Source organism: Acomys russatus, chromosome 6 (assembly GCF_903995435.1).
Source record: "Acomys russatus chromosome 6, mAcoRus1.1, whole genome shotgun sequence".
NCBI lineage: Eukaryota > Metazoa > Chordata > Mammalia > Rodentia > Muridae > Acomys > Acomys russatus.
Genome location: NC_067142.1, coordinates 66,992,822 through 67,013,033, shown reverse-complemented (window position 1 = coordinate 67,013,033; position 20,212 = coordinate 66,992,822). Strand labels below are relative to the sequence as shown.

The window sequence follows — 20,212 nt, the reverse complement described above, 5'->3', positions numbered from 1 at the left end:
GGGGGGGAGGATAAAGTGGCCTGGAATGCAGAAAGCACAAGCAAAGGTGAGACAAAAGTCCTTTATTAGAAAAGATATCAAAATCCTAGCCCCTCCCTGCCCCCCTCCCCTGGGCCAAGACCAGAGGAGGTACTCCAGCACTGGCAGGTACTCAAGCCCAGGTAGGGGTTTCCTCCACCAGACAGCTCCTTGGGAACCATAAATAGAATAAATATTCACAGAGGTCCCAGGAGAAGCAAGGTCGCTCTCCGATAAGAGTGATGTCCATGGATGAGGAAGGGACATGGGGTCCAGCCCTGCTCCTACCCCAGGGAGCAGGGGACTCCCAGGATTCATCACATAAAACGACATCAAGGATTCACAGTCATCAGCCCTGATAGGTGGGCCCCTAGGAAGAGGAACCCCCAGGTCTAGAGGAGCCCAGCTCCAATCTAGCTGTGAGGAGAGGTCCCTGCCCCCCCAGCACAGCACTAGAGTTTAGCTCCCTCACATCCCCCTGAGAACGGTGAGGAGCAGAGAGTGTGAGGGCTACAGCCGCTTAGATTCAGTTTTGTGATTAAAGTGGACAGAGAAGAGTCAGTGTGAACCATGGGGAGCTGTGTGGTTGGCAGTAGGCATGGGGCCGGGCCTAGCTGGGGGCCGGCGTTGCAGCATCTCTTGACGGAAGGCCTGGGAGGAACCCGGTGGGTATCGGGGACCAGAGGGAGCCCGCGGACCCCGAGGGTCAGTCCCAATGTCTGCAGTAATGTTGGTATAGAGAGGACCCAGCTCTCTTGCCAGCAATCGGTATGTCAGTGAGTTCATTCCATCTTGTGTCCAGGAATTCTGCGTACGGACCAGGAGGTCAAATCTGAGGGTTAGAAGTTTTAAGACTGAGATCTAAAAGGAATAGCCTGGAACTTAGGGACGGCTAAGAGGTTCCTGTTGGGAATCCAGTACCAGTTCCCTTTCCTACCTGTGCGGATTTTCCTCGTTTCCCTTATCTCCTCTGTGCTTTACCATCTTATAGTGCCCCACCGAGGTGGGTGGTCGGGAGATCTTCATCCCAGCCAAGCGTACCCTGTGAGAAAAGTGAGGGAGTCTTGGAGGAGTGGAAAAAGGCTGCTGGCAGGTAAATGAGGAAGATAAAGACCATCAAGGAAGTAATAGCATACACAAAGAGTAATTATTACCTGTTTGACAAGGAAAAAAAAAAATTAAGCAAACAAATGGGTAAATAAAACCTGCCAAGTATGTGAAGGCAGGAGAAAAGTCAAACAGAAAGAAGGTAAAGTTGGCTGCATCTAAGTCCGCAGGGCCTAGTGCCAGGCACTCTGGGGCTTTACCGCAACTGGCAGAGGCAGACTTGTTATTCATACATCTGCTTTCTAAATGGCTCCTTCCTAGGAGCTGCCCTGGGAGTCTTGGGAGGACAGAGAAAGGGGCCATTTTGTTTAATACATAGAATTGGCAGACCCAGGCTGGAGAGATGGCTCGGAGGTTAAGAGCACTGTCTGCTCTTCCGGAGGTCCTGAGTTCAATTCCCAGCAGCCACATGGTGGCTCACAACCATCTAAAATGTGATCTGGTGCCCTGTTCTGACCTGTAGGTGTACAGGTAGGCAGCACACTGTATACATAATAAATAAATCTCTTTAAAAAAAAAGGGGGGGGGGCTGGAGAGATGGCTCAGAGGTTAAGAGCACTGACTGCTCTTCCAAAGGTCATGAGTTCAATTCCCAGCAACCACATGGTGGCTCACAACCATCTCTTCTGGCCTGCAGGCAGAATGCTGTATACATAATAAATAAATAAATTAAAAAAAAAAAAAGATTTATTTATTATTATGCATACAGTGCTCTGCCTCCATGTGCACCTGCAGGCCAGAAGAGGGCATCAGATCACATTATAGATGGTTGCGAGCCACCACGTGGCTGCTGGGAATTGAACTCAGGACCTCCAGAAGAGCAAGCAGTGCTCTTAACCTCTGAACCATCTCTCCAGCCCTAATGAATAAATAAATCTTAAAAAAAAAAAAAGAAAGAAAGCAGGGTGTTGTGGTGTACACCTTTAATCCCAGCACTTGGGAGGCAGAGGCAAGCAGATAGCTGTAAGGCCAGCCTGGTCTACAAAGTGAGTCCAGGACAGCCAAGGCTACACAGAGAAACCCTGTCTCTTCTCCTTTGGTGCTGGCCATTCAAAGTGGGGCTTACCTATGCTAAATACACTTGACCACCAAGTTGCACCCCAGCCCAGCAATACTTAGTTAGAAATAGTGTCTAAACTACCCAGCCCCTTCCCAGCTGCTGCCATGTGTGAAGAAGAACAGAAGCAGACAGGTGATCAGGACCTTAAAACCAGCCTGGACTCTGAAACACAGAAGCAGGAGGGGAAGGTGGTTTGACCAAAAGCTGAAGGGGGAAATACAGAGATGATACTTCACATAAAGATGTCATCACAGGGGGAGGGGAGGCAATGGGTCCAGCATTTCAAGCTCAAATACACTGCACATGAAACTAGACCAAAGGCTCAAGCCTAGAATGTTTCACAGGCTAAGAATGAATTGGCACTATCTAAACCCTACCCACCCCACTTCCTTTTAAAAACAAAACAAACTGGGCAGGCAGTGGTGGTGCACGCCTTGAATCCCAGCACTCTGGAGGCAGAGGCAGAGGATCTCTGAGAGTTCAAGGCCAGCCTGACTTACAGGGTGAGTTAGTTCCAGGACAGCCAGGGCTACATAGAAACCCTGACTCAAAAACAAAACAAACAAACAAAAAACCCTAAAAAACAAACAAACAAACAAAAAGGTGATTCTGGGCTGTATGGAGCAGAATCCCTCTTCCCCCGTTCTCACAGAAGTAGTTTCTATGTAAGCCTAGCAAAACGAAGAACTAACCTACATTTTAGGCCCCTTCTTGAGATCCAGAATTCCATATCTCCAACTGATCTTACCCCCTTTCTCAAGAATATAATCGGGTGCTGGAGAGATGGCTCAGTGGTTAAGAGCACCGCCTGCTCTTCCAGAGGTCCTGAGTTCAATTCCCAGCAACCACATGGTGGCTCACAACCATCTGTAATGAGATCTGGTACTCTCTGCTACAGATAAAGCACTCATAGACAATAGATACAATAAATACATCTTTTAAAAAAAAAAAAAATATATAATCAACCAGATCTACCTAGAAAACGAAAAGTTGACAGAATGGGCAGCAATGCGCAAAGCCTATCCTCAGTAGACTAAACCCAAGGGGGGAAAATGGGCTCCAGTGCAGAATCAGGAAGCTAGAGACTGGCTGGAGGACTGTGGTCAGGGTTCGAGAAAGAGATGTAGCAAGAAGTCTGACCTGGTAGCAATGTCGTCATCCTCACCACCCCAGCCCCAGTATTCATTGGGGAAGCCATTCATCTTCAGGTACTGGTCAGGAGTGAGCGCTGAAACCCCACCAAAGTACTGGGGGTACGGGAGGCTAAGGACAAGAAGATCCTTGTATTTTACAAACTTGGAGAGTCATCCCTACCCACAATCCCCTTCTATAAGGTTGGTTTTTCCTGCCCACTACCTGTATCCAAACTTGTTCATGGCAACGGCAACATGGCGGGGTCCCCGGGGGTCGCAAACATACAGGTTATGATCGTTTTCTGGAAGGAGGTCCACGTCATGCAAGAACAAGCAGTCCCATTCTTCGTCACGCAGGGCCTCCCGCACCCCCACGTTCAGTAGCTTTGCCCTGTTAAACGTCCCATTTCCAGCCTAGAAGATAACGAAGGAGGACCGGCCTGTGTAGGGACCAAACAAGTACCGTGTATACCAAACTGAAAAGAACATCATCCAAGTGTGATGCGGGACCGAAAAAGAAGGAAGAACAAGATAAACAGCTGAGCATGGTGGTACCCGACTGCAATTCTAGCACTTGGCAGGCTGAGACAGGAAGACTAAACACAAAACAAGGGTTGGAGATGGGGGTCGGCGGGAAGAATGTAATCTAGCATTCATTAAGCCCCCGGTACAGTCTTCAATGCCATATAAAACCGGGTACGGTGGCATGTGCCTGTAATCCCAGCAGAGGGAAGGTAGATGCGGGAGGATCAGAAGTTAAAAGATCATCCTCAGCTACGTAGTAAATTCTGAAACAAAACTACCTTTTTAATTTAGTTACTCAAATTAATTAAAATTTTCTTGCATTATCAGTGTGTGCCTGACATCTTGTTTTTTTTTTTCTGATTACCAACAATCTTAAGTGATAAGCAGCCTATTAATTGGCTTCTGCTTTTTTAAAGATTTATTTATTTATTACATATATATTATTTTGCCTGCGTGTGAGCCTGCATGCCAGAAGAGGGCACCAGATCTCATTATAGATGGCTGTGACCCACCATGTGGTTGCTGGGAATTGAACTGCAGACCTCCGAGCCATCTCTCTAGTCCAGCTTCTGCTTTTTTGTCTCATGTTAGAGGGACATCTTCATCAGGATGTCAGCAGTTGCAGATGTGGGGCCTGGAAAGGTGGCTCAGCAGTTAAGAGCATTTGTCGCTCTTGCAGAGGACCCAGGTTCGATTCCCAGCACTCAACACAGTCCACACGGTTCCCAGCCACCAGAAACCACAAGTTCCAGGAAACTGATATCCTTTTCTGACCTTCTCAGGCACCAAACATGAATGTGGTGCAGATACATATATGCAGGCAAAATGCTCACAACTGAAATAAATAAATCTAATATTTCTTTAAATTGCAGAATTAGTATTTTAGCTCACCCTTGACCAATTAATTCCAAATTTGCATAAGCCATGAAACAAAGGAAAAAAAATTAAAGAAAAACACAGGAGAGTAGGAATACCTTAACAGAACAAGGAGACAAACCTAAGAGAACAAGCATTCTGGCAAAGTTGGAATAGCAAGGTTGGGGGCGTGTCCATTATCTATTGCCTACCCTCTTACAGTTACCCCACAGAACCATCAAATGAAATAAGAGGCATCCTTTTGAGGATTCCTTAGCATCAAAGAGGAGAGGACAGTGGGGATACCTGGTGGATGACATAGATGCCATACGCAAGCTGCTGGCGCTGCAGGAAGGGGTGCAGGTGATAGAGCAGCAGGCGGAGGTGGTGCTCCCGGGCACGATGGGGCACAATTATGGCTGTTCGGGAGCGAGGCTCACATCCTGCAGGACGGTACCGGCCTCCTGACTCCACTCGGGGATTCCGCTCCACAATCTCTGCTAGTGATGGCACTGGGCTAAAGGACACTGACACAGGACCCACTGTTGGTAAGGAAAGGCAGGTTCAGAGATTGGCAGCACAAGGAAAAAGTGGGCTAGCAGAATCTGCGACTGCCTCTAGCCACATAGCCTGATTCTGGGGTCAGTTCCCCAAGGGCTCACTCAAAAGTCTCACAAGCCTTAGATTTCCCTTCATGAAGACAGCTCCACAAAATCTAAAGCTGCAGGCAACCTCCTTACATTAGACTACTTTCTTTCTTTGTTTTTTTGGTTTTCTCAAGACGGGATTTCTCTGTGTACCCTTGGCTGTCCTTGACTCACTTTGTAGACCAGCCTGGATTCGAACTCACAGAGATTCGCCTGCCTCTGCCTCCCGAGTGCTGGGATTAAAGGCGTGCGCCTGGCTGACTACTTATTTTCTTATTTGAGGGTCCTATATAATTTTCTCTTGTCCCACCCTGAAGCTACAGAAGAGCCCATAAAACGGGCAGACAGTGGAAAGCCTACCTTGACCTCCGAGTTCACAGCCCACTTTATCTGAGTCCATTAGTCTAAGTTCTCACTCCATGCCCGTTGGAGACGCCCGACGCCCACACCGTCTTCCCTTCTTCACCTCCTTCCTCTTGTACTCACCTAAGAAAGGAGATCTCTCAGGACAGTAGGGCAGGGCTTGAGCTGGAGCTCCTGCAGCTCCAGGGGCCCCAGGCAGGTGACTGAGGTTACTATACACATCACGGGGATGAGAGTAGTCGAACGTCGGGCCCTGCTCTCGACCAAACAGGGCACTAAGGCTTCGGAAGCCCCCCAAGGACAGGTACATCATAACTGCCAGCTGGGAGCCCACAAGCAGGGCCAGTGTGCAGGGCCTCTCCAGCAGCCTCCGCAGCATCCTGACTTGAGGGCCTAGGGAAGGAGTGAAGGGATTTCTGGAAGAAAACAGGAAGAGAGCAAGCCAGCAGAGACATCAGCAGGTAGAGATGAGAGAGTGGTGCCAGGGAGGGAAAGAAAAACAGGCACAGAACACAGTCACAGAAAGTAACACTGCTGTAATCGATCAACCAAGGGGGAAAAATAAATAAATAAAAAAGAAAAAGAAAGAAAAACAACAACCAGGGCTGGGCGTGGTGGCACACGCCTTTAATCCCAGCACTTGGGAGGAAGAAGCAGGCGGACTGCTGTGAGTTCGAGGCCAGCCTGGTCTCTACAGCAAGCCCAGGAAAGCGAAGGCTAAACAGAGAAACCCTGTCTCGAAAAACCAAAAAAAGAAAAGAAAAGAAAAAACAACCAACCACCAGTGGTTCTTATTACACGTAGCTAAATCTCAAGTTTCATTTCACCCACTTCCCCCAAACCACTCCCACCGTCTGCTCTCAGTCCCTACCTTCAAGTAAAGCTTGTATCACTCAAGTCTCAAGTCCATATTGGGTCTTTAAAATCCCTCCGATCTTACAAGAGAAGAGACAGGCACACCTGTGTTCAAGCCGTCCCCATCCGGACCATGGGGACTCCAGGAGGTCCCCCGGGAGCAGAGATGTGCGGCATTATCTCAAATTCGAACTGTCACAGAGGACAGGAAGAAAAAAAAAAAAAGCATTCCAGCAGCCAATCTGGGCCCAGCGGGAACAGAAGTGATCAAGGATGGCCAGTCACCTGTACAATAGAGATCGGGGTCAGGAAGAAACAACTTTGGCGTCAGGGTAAGTGCGGGAAAGTGACTGGAAAAAAGGAAAGATGCTAGGGCAAGTCCGTCTCAGGCTACCTGCCGTAGAATAGTAAGTGCCAGGTCTGTACCTACCAATCTACTCCAACAAAACAAGCTAGTTTGGGGAGTGGGGAACGGGGAAATGAACGGAGGCATCGAAACAAAACAAAACACAACAAAAAACTATTCCGGAGACACGACAGGTATGGGAGGACCTTGGAATGGCCAGAAAAACAGAGTACACTTAGGAAACAGGTCCTTTCTGATCTCCAAGTGGCAGGGAGCGCCTCCGCAGGTGCAAGGTGCTTGACCACTTGGGAGCTGGGCACGCTAGCAGCTCTGGAGCGTGGCCCGGAGAAGGTGGGAGTGGTATCCTCTACCTTTTCCACCTTTCTCCAGCCCCAATGGGGGCGGGGAGGAGAATTCCACGGTCCAGGTGAAGTGAATTGGGGGGAGGGGGGGATGCTAGGGCAAGGTCGGCCCAGAACACTTGGGGCCGGCTCACTTGGAAGGGTGTGGTCAGTGCTTTACTCGTGGGGGTGGGGTGGGGTGAGAAGAGGATTAGAAACCCATTCTTTTCGAGCACGCCCATCCCACCCTAGTCTCTTGCGTTTTACCCCTACCTTGCAAACGTGAAGGCAACCGGCCCGCGTCCACATTTCCACCCGAGACCCTGTCCGTGGTCAATCTGGTTTTTTAGCTTTCACTCCGAACTTCTCCTCCCTGCGACCTCCCAAACCTTTCTCGGAGGACTTTTTTTCAATGGTGCCCCAGCCCACCATACCTGGTCAGCTCCCGTCGTCACCGCCACCGGGACAGCCGGGCAGGTATCTCTGTCGCCATCTTGGAAGCGGGCGCTGGGGGCGGGACCACACGTCACGGGGCGGAGCCTCTGGGTGAGCCAAGAGCAGGGCCTCCCGACCCCCTAGCCTGCCAGGCGGGGGGAGGTGATCTGCACCGAGAAGACGCACACTGGTGGCGCGGAGGAGCCTCAGGCTCCAGGCGCTCCCTCTCCTAACCGGGTTCCATTGCTCACCCCAGGTTATAAACCCAGCAGCCCAAAGCCCTTGTTTTTCAGAAAGGCTGAGCGTCACTTTCTGATGCTTCGTTGGACCTCACCTAAGGCTAAACTGAGCCCTTACCCAACAGTGTGTCAATAGCGCCCCCTGTAGCCTAGTGCTACTTAGTATCGAAATTTTTCCTCCCTAAGGTTACTGTAACATGCTTTTGTATCCCCATGGTATCCATCTCACAGGCCTTGAAATGGAAGAAACATAGAATGTGGAGGCAAAGGCAGCGTCAGCTCAGATGTAAATATGTTTTCCTAGGTATCAGACTAAAATGGATGCTACAACAATGTGCAAGGGATTTAGTCCTGTGGCTTCTACCAGGCCCCAGCTTCTTGTTTCTTAGAAACAAATGTTTATGCTGAGGAAACAAGAAGAGACCAATTAGTCACGGCGTCTGCCTCAAAAAGTGCAGTCTCCTCTGTGTGTGTGGCGGGGGGTGGGGTGGGGGGGTTGGGGGGGGGGGGGAGGGCGGTGCTATATACAAGCAGTTCAGTGCAATTGTCATGATGACCTCATTCATACGTGGCATCCCGGGAAGCTTCTCAGAAGTTGTCATGTTTAATGGGAAACCTGAAGACCTTGCCTACGCATATCCTGCCTTAAACATTGTTCCCATGAAAGTTATTTTACAACTCAGTATAGATAGGTGACCTACATGCAAATTCCGTCCTGTCTAGTAAACATATCTTGGAGAGGGGGGAAAGTACTTGTCTCAGTTTCTCATTTAGTTTTATATTCCTCATCTGCAAACAGGTCTGTAGAGCCAGTTTCCTCATGAGTTAAACACTATAAACATATATTCCTTTTAATATGGATTTTTGTTTTGTTTTGTTTTTTGAGACAGGGTTTCTCTGTGTAGCCTTGGTTGTCCTAGACTCAACCGCGATCCACCTGCCTCTGCCTCCTGAGTGCTGAGATTAAAGGCGTGTGCCACCACACCAGGCTATCAGCTTTTTAAAGACTCTCTTTTTTACCAAATGTTAGACACACTATGCTGAATCCTCTTTTTGTTTGTCTGTTTTGTTTTGTTTCTGAGACAGGGTTTCTCTGTGTAGCCGTGGCCAGCTGAGCCCTCTGGTTCTTCTCTTTGGCCCTATCTTGATCCTACCTGAGCAGTTTCAGCCAGAAAGAATCCTACCAAGCCAGATAAGCCGGAGTTGTCCCACTGTCCCCTTGATATCTGATCACTCTCATCTGTCTTTAGCATGAATCCTGTCGTCAGTTTACCCAAGCATCCCTCTACCCTTGACGTCATGTCTCGGCCATTGTCAAGTTCCTGTAGCCCTGCTCTTCCTGCTTCCCTTACCTGTTCTCTTACAATCATCCGGAATGACGTCTCCCTTACTGTGTTAAATGTCAGAACATAACAAGTATGAACAATGCGACCCGAGACTGGAGCACTAAGCAGGTAGTAACAATATTGTAAGCACGGGGAACTTAAAATGACACGACAGGTAAAGGCACTTCTGCCAACCCTGAAGACCTGAATATTTTTTTCTAGACAGGGTTTCTCTGTGTAGCCTTCAGATCTTTATTAAACCAAATCAGGTGAGGGAGTGTTTTTATTTATTTATTTATTTATTTATTTTTCATTGCTAAAGCAATTTCTTTAGACTTATTTATTTTTTGTGTATATGAGTGTTCTTTCTATATGTTCACTGCCATGACAGAAGAGAGCATCAGATCTCATTATAGATGGTTGAGTGCCACTAGGTGGTTGCTGGGAATTGAACTCAGGACCTCTGGAAGAGTAGACAGTGCTCTTAACCACTAAGCCATCTCTCCAGCCCCCAGGAGTGTTGTTTTATATAAAGAAAATCCCAATAATTTGATTTTTACCAATTAAGACTTAGGAGCCAGATGCTGGGATGAAAACCTGCTAGCTCAGAGAGGCAGAGAGAGCACCCAGCTGGCCTTCCTACTCAGCTCATGCCTCGAAGGAAAAAGCCAAGAAGCCAAAAACCAAAAGCCTAAGACCAGAAGTTTGCTAGCTCAGTTGATGGCCCAGGAGGAAAAGGCCTGCTAACTCACCCAACAACCTAGGAGAAAAAAGCCTAAAGCTAGGAGCCAAGAGTTAAAGAGCTCCTTCATCTTCTCCAGGATGTCTTGAATACCCTTCTCTTTTCTTTCTTTCTTTTCTTTTTTTTTTTTCGAGACAGGGTTTCTCTATGTAGCCTTGACTGTCCTGGACTCCCTTTGTAGACCAGGCTGGCCTCGAATTCACAGCTATCCGCCTGCCTCTGCCTCCCGAGTGCTGAGATTAAAGGTGTGCACCACCACGCCCGGCGAATACCCTTCTCTCAAAGTTCCTCCTACCTACTTAATCCTTGTCAGCTGGTTTCTTTGCTCCACCTCTTGATTTAGGATTAACTTTATTAAATCCTGTGTACAGAAAGCTCTTGCATTAAAGGTGTGTGCTAGGGCTGAGCCACATCAAACAATGTACAGGTTTTTACAGTTCACAGTCTTGGAGTTCACGATGGGATCAAACATCCTGCAACAAGGGAAGTGTGTGTTTTCAGAACACTGAGGCAGGGGATAAAATCTGGACAGTACTCAGATCTCTGCCAGTACAGAAATCAACATTTGAATAACACAAAGGTGAACTTTACAGTGTACAATATACAACCTCTCGCTTTTAGTCCAGCAAAAGGCTCTTTCTCTAACGTCAATAACCTGTATACAATAAGCACAGTTATGAGAACTATCAGATAAGAATTATATTCACACACAAAAATAATAATTACATTCACAATGTCCAGTCCAGTTTGGCAACCTTGGAGAAAGTACTACACTGTCTAGCCTATTTTTTTTTTTTTTTTTTTTTTTTTTTTTTTTTTTGAGACAGGGTTTCTCTGTGTAGCTCTGGCTGTCCTGGACTCACTCTGTAAACCAGGCTGTCCTCAAACTCACAGAGATCTGTCTGTCTCTGCCTCCCAAGTGCTGGGATTAAAGGCGTGTGCCTATCTTGGAGAATCCAAAGTTCTGTACCTAAATTGCTTTTCTTCTCCTTCTTCTCCTTCTCCTTCTCCTTCTCCTTCTCCTTCTCCTTCTCCTTCTTCTTCTTCTTCTTCTTCTTCTTCTTCTTCTTCTGTTTTTTTTTTTTTTAAAGAGACATAGTTCTCTGTGTAACAGCACTGGCTGTCCTGGACTCACTTTGTAGACCAGGCTGGCCTCCATATCGATCCACCTGCCTCTGCCTCCCAAGTGCTGAGATTAAAGGCACCACCACACGTGGCTTCTAAATCACCTGTACTACCAACCTAAAAATATCTTTTTAGACCTTAAAATATTTTCTTAATCCTAAATAGCTTAAGCTTATATGTGAGACTACAACTATCTAGTCTTCAGCCCCAACAGAGAGTTAACATCAAGTGTGGAGAAAGCAGCTTCCAAAACTACAGAAATGTGCCAAGAAGAGACTTGATATCCTATGAGCATATACAGAGGGAGGTAATCCCCCTCAGGAACAGTCATAGGGGAGGGGAATAATGGGAAAATGGGAGGGAGGGAAGAATGGGAGGATACAAGGGATGGGATAAACATTGAGATGTAACAAGAATAAATTAATAAAAAAATTAAAACAAAACAAAACTATAGAAATGACAGAGACAGCTGGCTGCCTGGACAGTCACCCAAGGCTCCTCTGTTGTGTTGGGAGATCTTTCTTCAGCCTACAGGCCCAGAATATCTGACAGAATTTTCTGTGAAGCAGCAATTATGAAGGACTGGCCTACCTTGTCTTGGCAAAGTTTGGCAGTTGGCTTCCCAGTGTCCTACTTGTCCACAATTTGGGCAGCATGCTGTCAGCAGTTGAGGCAAGGGAATTTTTTTCCCCCGGTGGATAATTTTGCAACAATTTAAGCAAACTCCATGTGGAGGCTCTTTGGTGTCCATCATCTTCTTTGAAGTAAAATGGGTGCTGTAAGGACCTGACATGTGTCTGTCAGAAAATATTATAAAAACATCTTAAATGCCATATTCTGTAGATCTCTGAAGTGTTTGAAGACCACCTAATCTCAAGATATCTAAACGGACAAACATTGCTTGTTTCTAGCTACTTACTATCTGCCTAACCCTGGTAATAGATACATGAAGCTAAATAAAGTTTATTTCTGTAATAAGCTAAACTGGTACCTAACACGACCACAGTTTGATTATTATAGGTAACTAACTACTAACTTTCATTTCTTACTTATCCTAAAAGTTTGTAATAGTAGCTTTCATAGCTATAGAGCTTCATATTACATTTTTAATGGGATGCATATTCACAATGCCATAAATAATAGTTGAATCATATGTATGGTATGTTGTAGCAAAATATAACTTTAAATTTCTATCAATATACAATAATCCACACCAATGTAAAATATTTGAGACTTGTTGCTTTCTTAGTCTAAACGTAGATACAATAATCTACCTTTCTTTTTTTTTTTTTTTTTTTTTTTTTTCAAGGATATAGAGCAATCTATTCTTTTTTGTTCTTTCATCCCTATATCTCCCCCTTTTTGTGCTTATATCTCCATATCCCTTTTTTGTCTTTTCATCCTCTATTCCCCCTTTTCACCCACTAGATAGGCAAAAAAGAAAAATAGAAGGGAGAAAGAGAAAGAGATCCTTGTATCTAAATTGCTTTACTTTTTTTTTCCCTCCCTGGCCAAGAAAATAACAACTTTTGACAACCACACCACCACATGACAACAAACATCCATCACCCACTGAACAACCAAAAAACATGTATTCCATCTCTTGGGAATTGGGGTATCATGTTGTTAAAATCGCTTCCCACTGTCTGGGGTGACAGGATCTTTTGATGACCCTAAGAAAATTGGAATATTGACCAAGTCCTGGGAGAGCTGGCTGTATTTTTTGCTGCCCCATCTCTGTGTGATATAGGAAAGTGCAGGGCTTAACTGAAGTCCCGATTGAAGGAGTCTGTGAGGCTGGACCAACTGAGCGAGCTGCTTTGAAGCTGTCCTGGATGCACAGTTTTGAGGAAGCATCAACTGAGGCCACCGTCTGTGAGGCTGGATCATCTGGGATACTTGCGTCGTCTTTATTGGTGTCTGATCCCTTTACTCTGAAAACACACAAACTTTTAAAGGTAACATATACTTCTGCATTAACACATGTATAAAATGTGTGCTGTGCACAAATCAGCTAACGATGATTTTTGGCTCTATGAGCAGGTGAAAGGCATCTGTCAACTTTATGTCTGTTTGGACTGTATAACCAGACTGTTATATAAATCTCCATCCATGCCATATGAAAAGATGGCATGTAATAATAAGTCAGGATGACTCTGTAGCCAACAAGAGCTGGCTACTGCAGAGACATCCATGTCTCAGCCAGTCTCAGAGCTGTTCCCATATAGAGGGATCAGCATTCATGTTGCCTGCTTAGTTGTTCTCCTCCTTCTGTCTGCAGTCAAGATTTTCAGGAGGTCTCCCTGGTCAAATCTAATCTTTATTCATTTTGAAGGACTCCACAGCTTTTCATTTCCTGTTGAAAGAAAGGCATGTCCTCTTCCCAAATGCAACACATTTTCTGACTTCCATAATGAGCTTATCACATATATAGGCTAGCTCAACAGTCCTTTGTAAATTCCAGTGTTTTCAGCACCTGTGCTACCTGTCTCACTGATGTTTTACATTTTTAAACTAAATAGAGCATTATTTAACCTATCTCTGGGAGATCCCATGTACCCCTTCTGTTTAAAGTGTGGCTCGATCTTTTCATCATTGTTTGACCTGTAGAATTAAATGAATACCTGTAACATGTTTTATACCACAATGTATAAAAATAAATGTATTTTATTGGATACAGATGTCGAACCATCATCAGCTTCAATCTATAAAGGCATATCCAGTCTAGCCATAACCTCTAATAAATGCAATCTCAGAATCAGCGTTTTCAGAACTCAAGGCAGAAGCCCATTGATATCCTAAATAGATATCAATTATATGAAGTATTAACACATACATATACTTTAATTCTCCTAACTCTGCAAAATGAAACACATAAGCTGTTGTATGACATTGCTTTAAGGTGTCATCATCAATCTGTCTTCTTAACTCAGCATAGTGCATCTCTATGGGTTGCCATTCTATAATTTTACCACAGGGTGGCACTGTAGGCTCCAGATTAGATTCCTCTGAAGAGTCTTTATTCTGAAGCAAAGGATTTTCCAATCTCTGCTCTATCACCTCCAATCAAGGACTCCATCTCTCAGTCTCCTTCTCTAAGTTGGCTTTATTCTGATTTTTGTTAAAAAGGATATATAAGAGCCGGGCGTGGTGGCGCACGCCTTTAATCCCAGCACTAGGGAGGCAGAGGCAGGCGGATCGCTGTGAGTTCGAGGCCAGCCTGGTCTACAAAATGAGTCCAGGATGGCCAAGGCTACACAGAGAAACCCTGTCTCGAAAAACCAAAAACAAAAAGAGGATATATAAAATTGCAATCATTACTGAACACATAATTATTCCCATGTTGATAACTGAAACAAAATTATACAGGATCCAAATGCCCCCTGCCATATTGTTTTTCACTTTTTTTAATACAGAAAGTATTTTCTTTTCTTTTCTTGGTTTTTTGAGATAGGGTTTCTCTGTGTAGCCTTGGCTGTCCTGGAACTCTCTTTGCAGTCCAGGCTGGCCTTGAATTTACAGAGATCCTCCTGCCTCTGTCTCCCGAGTGCTGAGATTAAAGGCATGTGCCACCACGCTCGGCTATTTCTTTTTACTCTCTAACTCTCTTTCTTTTGGAGACTTCACTTTATTTTAAAATTAAGTATTTCTTTTTATGACTGTCTATACCCAGTTTCATTCTTTAGTACATAAGCCATTTACAGAACATTTTTCTCTTTTCCCACTTTTCAACCCTTATAATTATTTTGTACCTAAGTTTTAAAAACTCTACCTCTAGGGACTTGCCAGTTTCAAGCATACTGTACCAGTTTGGAGGTCTTTTCAGCCTGGGCCTGACTTCCTGCCCCCCCCCCCCCCCCCCACACACACACAGTTGTTTCTTGGCTCCTCTGTGATTTCCAATCCTAGGCTTCCTCAGCTATCCAGCCCTGAAGGCGTGGGCACACACAGCAAATGCTCACAAGCTTGCCTGAGAGACTGCAGCATCTGTGTACCGCAGCTCTGGCAAGATGCTCCTTCTGTGCCCTGGCAGGGGCTCTTCACGTGTCTCCATGGTTTCTGGAATCCGCTTGCTGTGCCAGCTGCTCACAGGCCTCACTCAAGGTGCTGAGCCTCCAAAATATACTGATATGCTACAAGTCTCCCGGCCTGGGAAAGGGTAGCAGTACAGTACAGAAGCTCTGCCCCACTCACTCTTAAAGGGGCCACTCCTCCGGCCCAAGTATTGTGCCACTTCCACAGACCAGAGTATGGTACAATTTTCCCTGACTTCCTCCCAGGGCTTTTAGCCTAATGCCTGAATTTGGTGCTTAAACTTGGATTATGTGTCCAACATTGGGCGCTAAATATCCTTGAACTGTTCCAACCCACCAGCTCCTGAATAATGACACACAGATTTATTATTATTTATTATAGGGGGTTACCTCGCTGAGCTCTGATAACTTAATCAACCCATTTATTGTAGTCCACATTTGCCATGTGGCCTGTTACCTCTCAATCAGTCCTGGTATGTCCAACCTCCTCCGTGGCTGGCAGGTGAGCCCTCCTGCCCCTGATCCTTCCCACCGAGCCTATCTTTTCTTTTCTTTCTTTTTCTTTTCTTCCTTCTTATTTTTTTAATTAAAAAAAATTTTTTTTGACACTCAGGAGGTAGAGGTAGGCAGATCGCTGTGAGTTCGAGGCCAGCCCAGTCTACAGAGCAAGTCCAGGACCGACAGCCAAGGCTTCACAGAGAAACCCTGTCTCAAAAAACCAAACTAACCAAACAAACAAAAAAACCCAAACAAACAAACAAAAAACCAGGCCAGGCATGGTGGCGCATGCCTTTAATACCAGCACTCAGAGGCAGAGGCAGGTAGATCACTGTGAGTTCAAGGCCAGCCTGGTCTACAAAGTGAGTCTAGGAGAGCCAAGGCTACACAAAGAAACCCTGTCTCAAACAAACAAGCAAACCAAAAAAAAAAAAAAAAAACCCTGCAGAAATGTTATGGGAATATGTTTTCATTTTAATCCCAGGTGTGGGGATAAGAGGCTGCCTTATAGCAGCTGTGATTTGTCTTGTGCTCTGGCAGGTGTGTGGTTTTGCCAGCTGTAGGTAGTTTCTTCAAGTATGTGATATTTGGAATTCTGGGAACTTTTCAGAGGCTATATAAATGCTGGGGACCACAGAGGCAGGGGTTGCTGTTGTGGACTGGCTGGTGGTTAGATGCTGTTGGTTGTGGTTTGTCAAGTAGTCCCGCACAAAGAAACAGAGAAAGAGAAATTAGATATCCTGGTGGTGAAGAGCAAACTTACTTCAAGGAGCTTGACACTCTTAAATAGCAGGAAATACTCTAACTATAACTTGGCCCCTTTCTCCTCTAGCCCCCTTTCTCTCCTCTCTAGTGTTAGGGGACTAAAAAGGTGGAGAAAGGTGGGAGAGAGTAAAGAACCCACGAAGCAGTTTTTAAAAAATCTGGCTACAACGACCTCCAGTGCTTAAATTACAAACCTGTGTCACCACACTCAGCTACCTTGCCTTTCTGTTTCTGGTATGTTTTATTTTGTCTTTTTGAAACAGGTAGCGGCCTAGTACTCAGGGCAATTCTTCTGCCTCAGCCTATCAATTTCTGGAGGAGTAGAGGCATGAGCCGCCACATCTGGCAGGTAGGGCTCTATTCTTGCAAAAGTGACCATTCTGTTTTTGTTTGTTTGTTTGTTTTTATGGGTGTGTGTGGTGGTACAGGTGTGCGCATGTATGTTGTATGTGGAATCTGTAAGTCAACTTTGGACATTGTTCCTTGGGAGCTGTTCACCTTGTTGTTGTTGTTTTAGATGTGTTTATCTTTAATTTTTAGATTTATTTATTTTATTTTCTGTATATGACTATTCATGTATGTCTTGTACCACATGCATCCCTGGTACCCACAGCAAGTCAGAAGAAGGTGTTGGAAGTCCTGGGACTGGAGCTATGAGTGGTTGTGAGCCACTATGTGGGTGCTGGAAGTCAAACCCCAGTCTTCTGCAAAAGCAACTGGGCCATCTCTCCAGCCCACATTAGTTATTATGTTTATTTTATGCATGTGACCATTCACTTGTCTGTATGCCTGGCTGTGTGTATGCGAACCAAGTGGTGCCTGGTGCCTGCAGAAGCCAGTGAAAGCCTCAGATCCCCTAGAACTGGAGTTACAGATGGTTGTGAGCTGCAGTGTTAGGGCTGTGCAGGCTAGGCTAACTAACTACTCTCTAAAATCTGCCTGTCTTGCTCCCCAGTATTATGATTACAAGTACATTGTGGCATGTACTTTACCAACTAAACTGTCTCTTAAAAAAATTTTTTTTAGATTTATTTATGTATTTATTTGCTGTGTATACAGTCTTCTGCCTGCTTGTACACCTGCAGACCAGAAGAGGACACCAGCCCTCAGTTTGTTTGTTTCTTCAAAGACAGAGTCTTCTTTTGTTTTGTTTTGTTATTGTTTGTTTGAGAGAGGACTTCTCTCTGTAGTCCTGGCTGTCCTGGAACTCACTTATAAACCAGGCTGGCCCCAATTTCAGAGATCTACCTGCCTCTGCCTCTCAAATACTGGCTTTAAAGGTATACACCACCACACTTGACTTGAGGCAGAACCTTCTTAGATAGCCCAGCCTGACCTTGAATTCCTGGCACATCTTCTTCCTCAACTTCCTGAGTGCAAGGATTACAGTAATATAACACCACACCCGGCAAGATTTCACCTTATTCTTGAGATTCATTTCTTCTGCTCTCTCTCTCTCCCTCTCTCTCCCTCCTTTTTCTCCTCCACTTCTTCTCTCCTCACTTCTCTCTTTCATGCATATTTGTATATACATTATGAAGAGAATGTGCCTAACATGTCTGTATTGAGGTGTGTGTGTGTAAATGTGTGTCACTGTGAGAGCTCATAAGGCCTTTTGTTAGTTGAAGACTATAACGGATGCTTACATATGCTTTCACCCCTCTGCTCCTTCCCAAGGCTAATTAAGAGCTCTGAGCCTGTCCCCATATAAGGTCCTGTCTGGGAAGGTTGTTTAATACTGTTGCTCTCCCCCCCCCCCTTTCTCTTACTCCTTTCTTTCTGAGCATATTTAGAACTGGTGGTTTCCTCCAGCTGTCAGCTGGTTGCTCTTGCTGCCAAAGATTTTGGCTTTTGCCCAGCAACAGTCAATGGGGAAGGTATTCAATTGGCTCAGAAACTTCATTCTCATAGCCAATAAAATGTTAATCCTTTGAGTCCCTTCCCTTGCCCCTCCCTCCCTGGCAAGTTCTGACCAATGACATAGTGCTTTTTAGCACTGTCAATCTAGTATTTGAGAGAGAGAGAGAGAGAGAGAGAGAGAGAGAGAGAGAGAGAGAGGGAAAACTGTAGGAAAGGACACAAGTGGAGCTTGAATTCATGTAGAAAAAGAAATGCCCAGTCTTGAGCACTTTCCAGAAACCCTGGTTCTCCCACCACCACCACAAAAATCGTGATTGGACAAAAGCCCAGATTTCCTCTGCTCTAACCACAGGAGTGAGGATGTCAGGGGCAGGCAGGAGGGGTTTGAGGAAACTGGTCCAACTCATGTATCGCTGCAATCTCCTTCCCAGCTCAGACGAATCCTTATGCACAGCATTTGCCATCTCATGAGATAGTCTGAACTCTGCTTGAACTTCTTTAGGGAATACATGCCTCACTGATCACTGTCTCTTCTTTTTCAAGTCCCCCACTGTCTCCGCCTCTTCTCTTTACAAGCATATACCTGAGCAGTTTCGGCACCTCCTTTCTTCTTCTTTTCCCTCCTCCTGCTGCTCCCGCTTCTGTGTCACATCACAGCTCAACCCTGCGGAGGCAACACTGAGATGGACTAGAGCTCATCGCAGCCCGTACACAGAGAGGTCTACTCCTTCACCTCCACCTCCAGCACAAGCTTTTTGGACTCCTGACTTCAAGATAGGTATTATGTGGGGCTTGTGCTCTGGCTCTGGAGGGTGGACTATGAAAGATCAGCTCTGAAAGGGCTCAGGTGTTGACTGACATTGCGGGCTGGGCACTCATTTTCTTGAAGAGCTAGCGCTCTCTGAACCCTTTCACCACCAATCAACCAACCAACCAACAACAGAAGGAGCCTTTAAACTCAATAGTCAGGGCTGGAGAGATGGCTCAGAGGTTAAGAGCATTGTCTGTTCTTCCAAAGGTCCTGAGTTCAATTCCCAGCAACCATGCTCTGGCGCCCTCTTCTGGCATGCAGACAGAAGAGTGTATACATAATAAATAAATAAATATTTAAAATACATAAATAAACTCAATATTCAACATTTTAATTTATTTATACTTTATGGATATCAGTGTTTTGTCTTCATATGTGTCTGTGTACAACATTCCTGGCACCCACAGAGACTAGAAAAGAGTATTGGAGTCCCTAAAACTGGACTTGTAGGTGGTTGTAAGCTGCCAATGGGTGTTGGGAATCAAACTCAGGCTCTCTGGAAGAGCAGTCAGTGCTCTTAACTGTTGAGCCATTTCTCTAGTCTTGAATACATCTTTGGAAAAAATAAATTTCTCTATCTCCTCCTCTTCTTTTGAGACAAGGTTCCATGCAGCCAGAGCAGCCTTAAATTTGCTATGATGTGGCAGGAGAGCCTGCCCTTTAAATCCTGATCCTCCTGTTTCCTCCTCCCGAGGAGAAATTTTTTGTGTCAGTAAGAACCCTACCTGGTGAGCAAAATGTTCGTCTTTAAAATAGCATACATGAAGGTGATTTACAAAGTCAATTGCCAACCTTTAATCCCAGCGTTTGGGAGGAAGAGGCTGGTGGGTCGCTGTGAGTCCAAGGCCAGCCTGGTCTCCAAAGTGAGTCCAGGACAGCCAAGGCTACATAGAGAAACCCAGTCTCAGAAAAACAAAAACAGAAACAAACAAACAAACAAAAACCCAAAGTCAATTGCCAAGAACCCTAAGGAAATGAGAGATGAGCTAACACAACAACCTCCTCTTAACCGAGGCTCCTCCTTCTAACCCAGGCTCCTCCTCCTAACCCAGGCTCCTCCTTCATGGGCCCTCATGGTGCTCAGCTCCAAGGCTCAGGCCCTGCAAAGTCCATTTTGCCCTATCATAT

General features: G+C 45.6%; 1 protein-coding gene across 2 annotated transcripts; it reads right to left on the bottom strand.

The window, feature by feature from the left end:
• Nucleotides 1-29: 29 nt before the first annotated feature.
• On the bottom strand, nt 30-6,271 carry B4galt3 (beta-1,4-galactosyltransferase 3). Of its 2 annotated transcripts, none has more exons than XM_051147843.1 (6): nt 5,832-6,271; nt 5,005-5,240; nt 3,542-3,732; nt 3,326-3,448; nt 956-1,060; nt 30-850 (listed from the first exon to the last, which is right to left on the bottom strand). In XM_051147843.1, the coding sequence occupies exons 1-6, from the start codon at nt 6,085-6,087 to the stop codon at nt 577-579; spliced, it is 1,185 nt and encodes a 394-aa protein (XP_051003800.1). In that variant the 5' UTR covers nt 6,088-6,271; the 3' UTR covers nt 30-576. The 2 variants fall into 2 exon arrangements, with proteins under 2 accessions (XP_051003800.1, XP_051003801.1); XM_051147844.1 differs by having other exon boundaries at nt 5,706-5,953.
• Between the last annotated feature and the right edge of the window lie 13,941 nt (nt 6,272-20,212).

Coding starts and splice junctions, on each gene's coding strand:
- B4galt3 (XM_051147843.1), bottom strand. CDS start 6,087: ATGCTGCGGAGGCTGCTGGAGAGGCCCTGCACACTGGCCCTGCTTGTG. Junction 5,241..5,831: donor TGAGAGATCTCCTTTCTTAG/GTGAGTACAAGA, acceptor CCTTACCAACAG/TGGGTCCTGTGTCAGTGTCC. Junction 3,449..3,541: donor ATGAACAAGTTTGGATACAG/GTAGTGGGCAGG, acceptor TCTTGTCCTTAG/CCTCCCGTACCCCCAGTACT.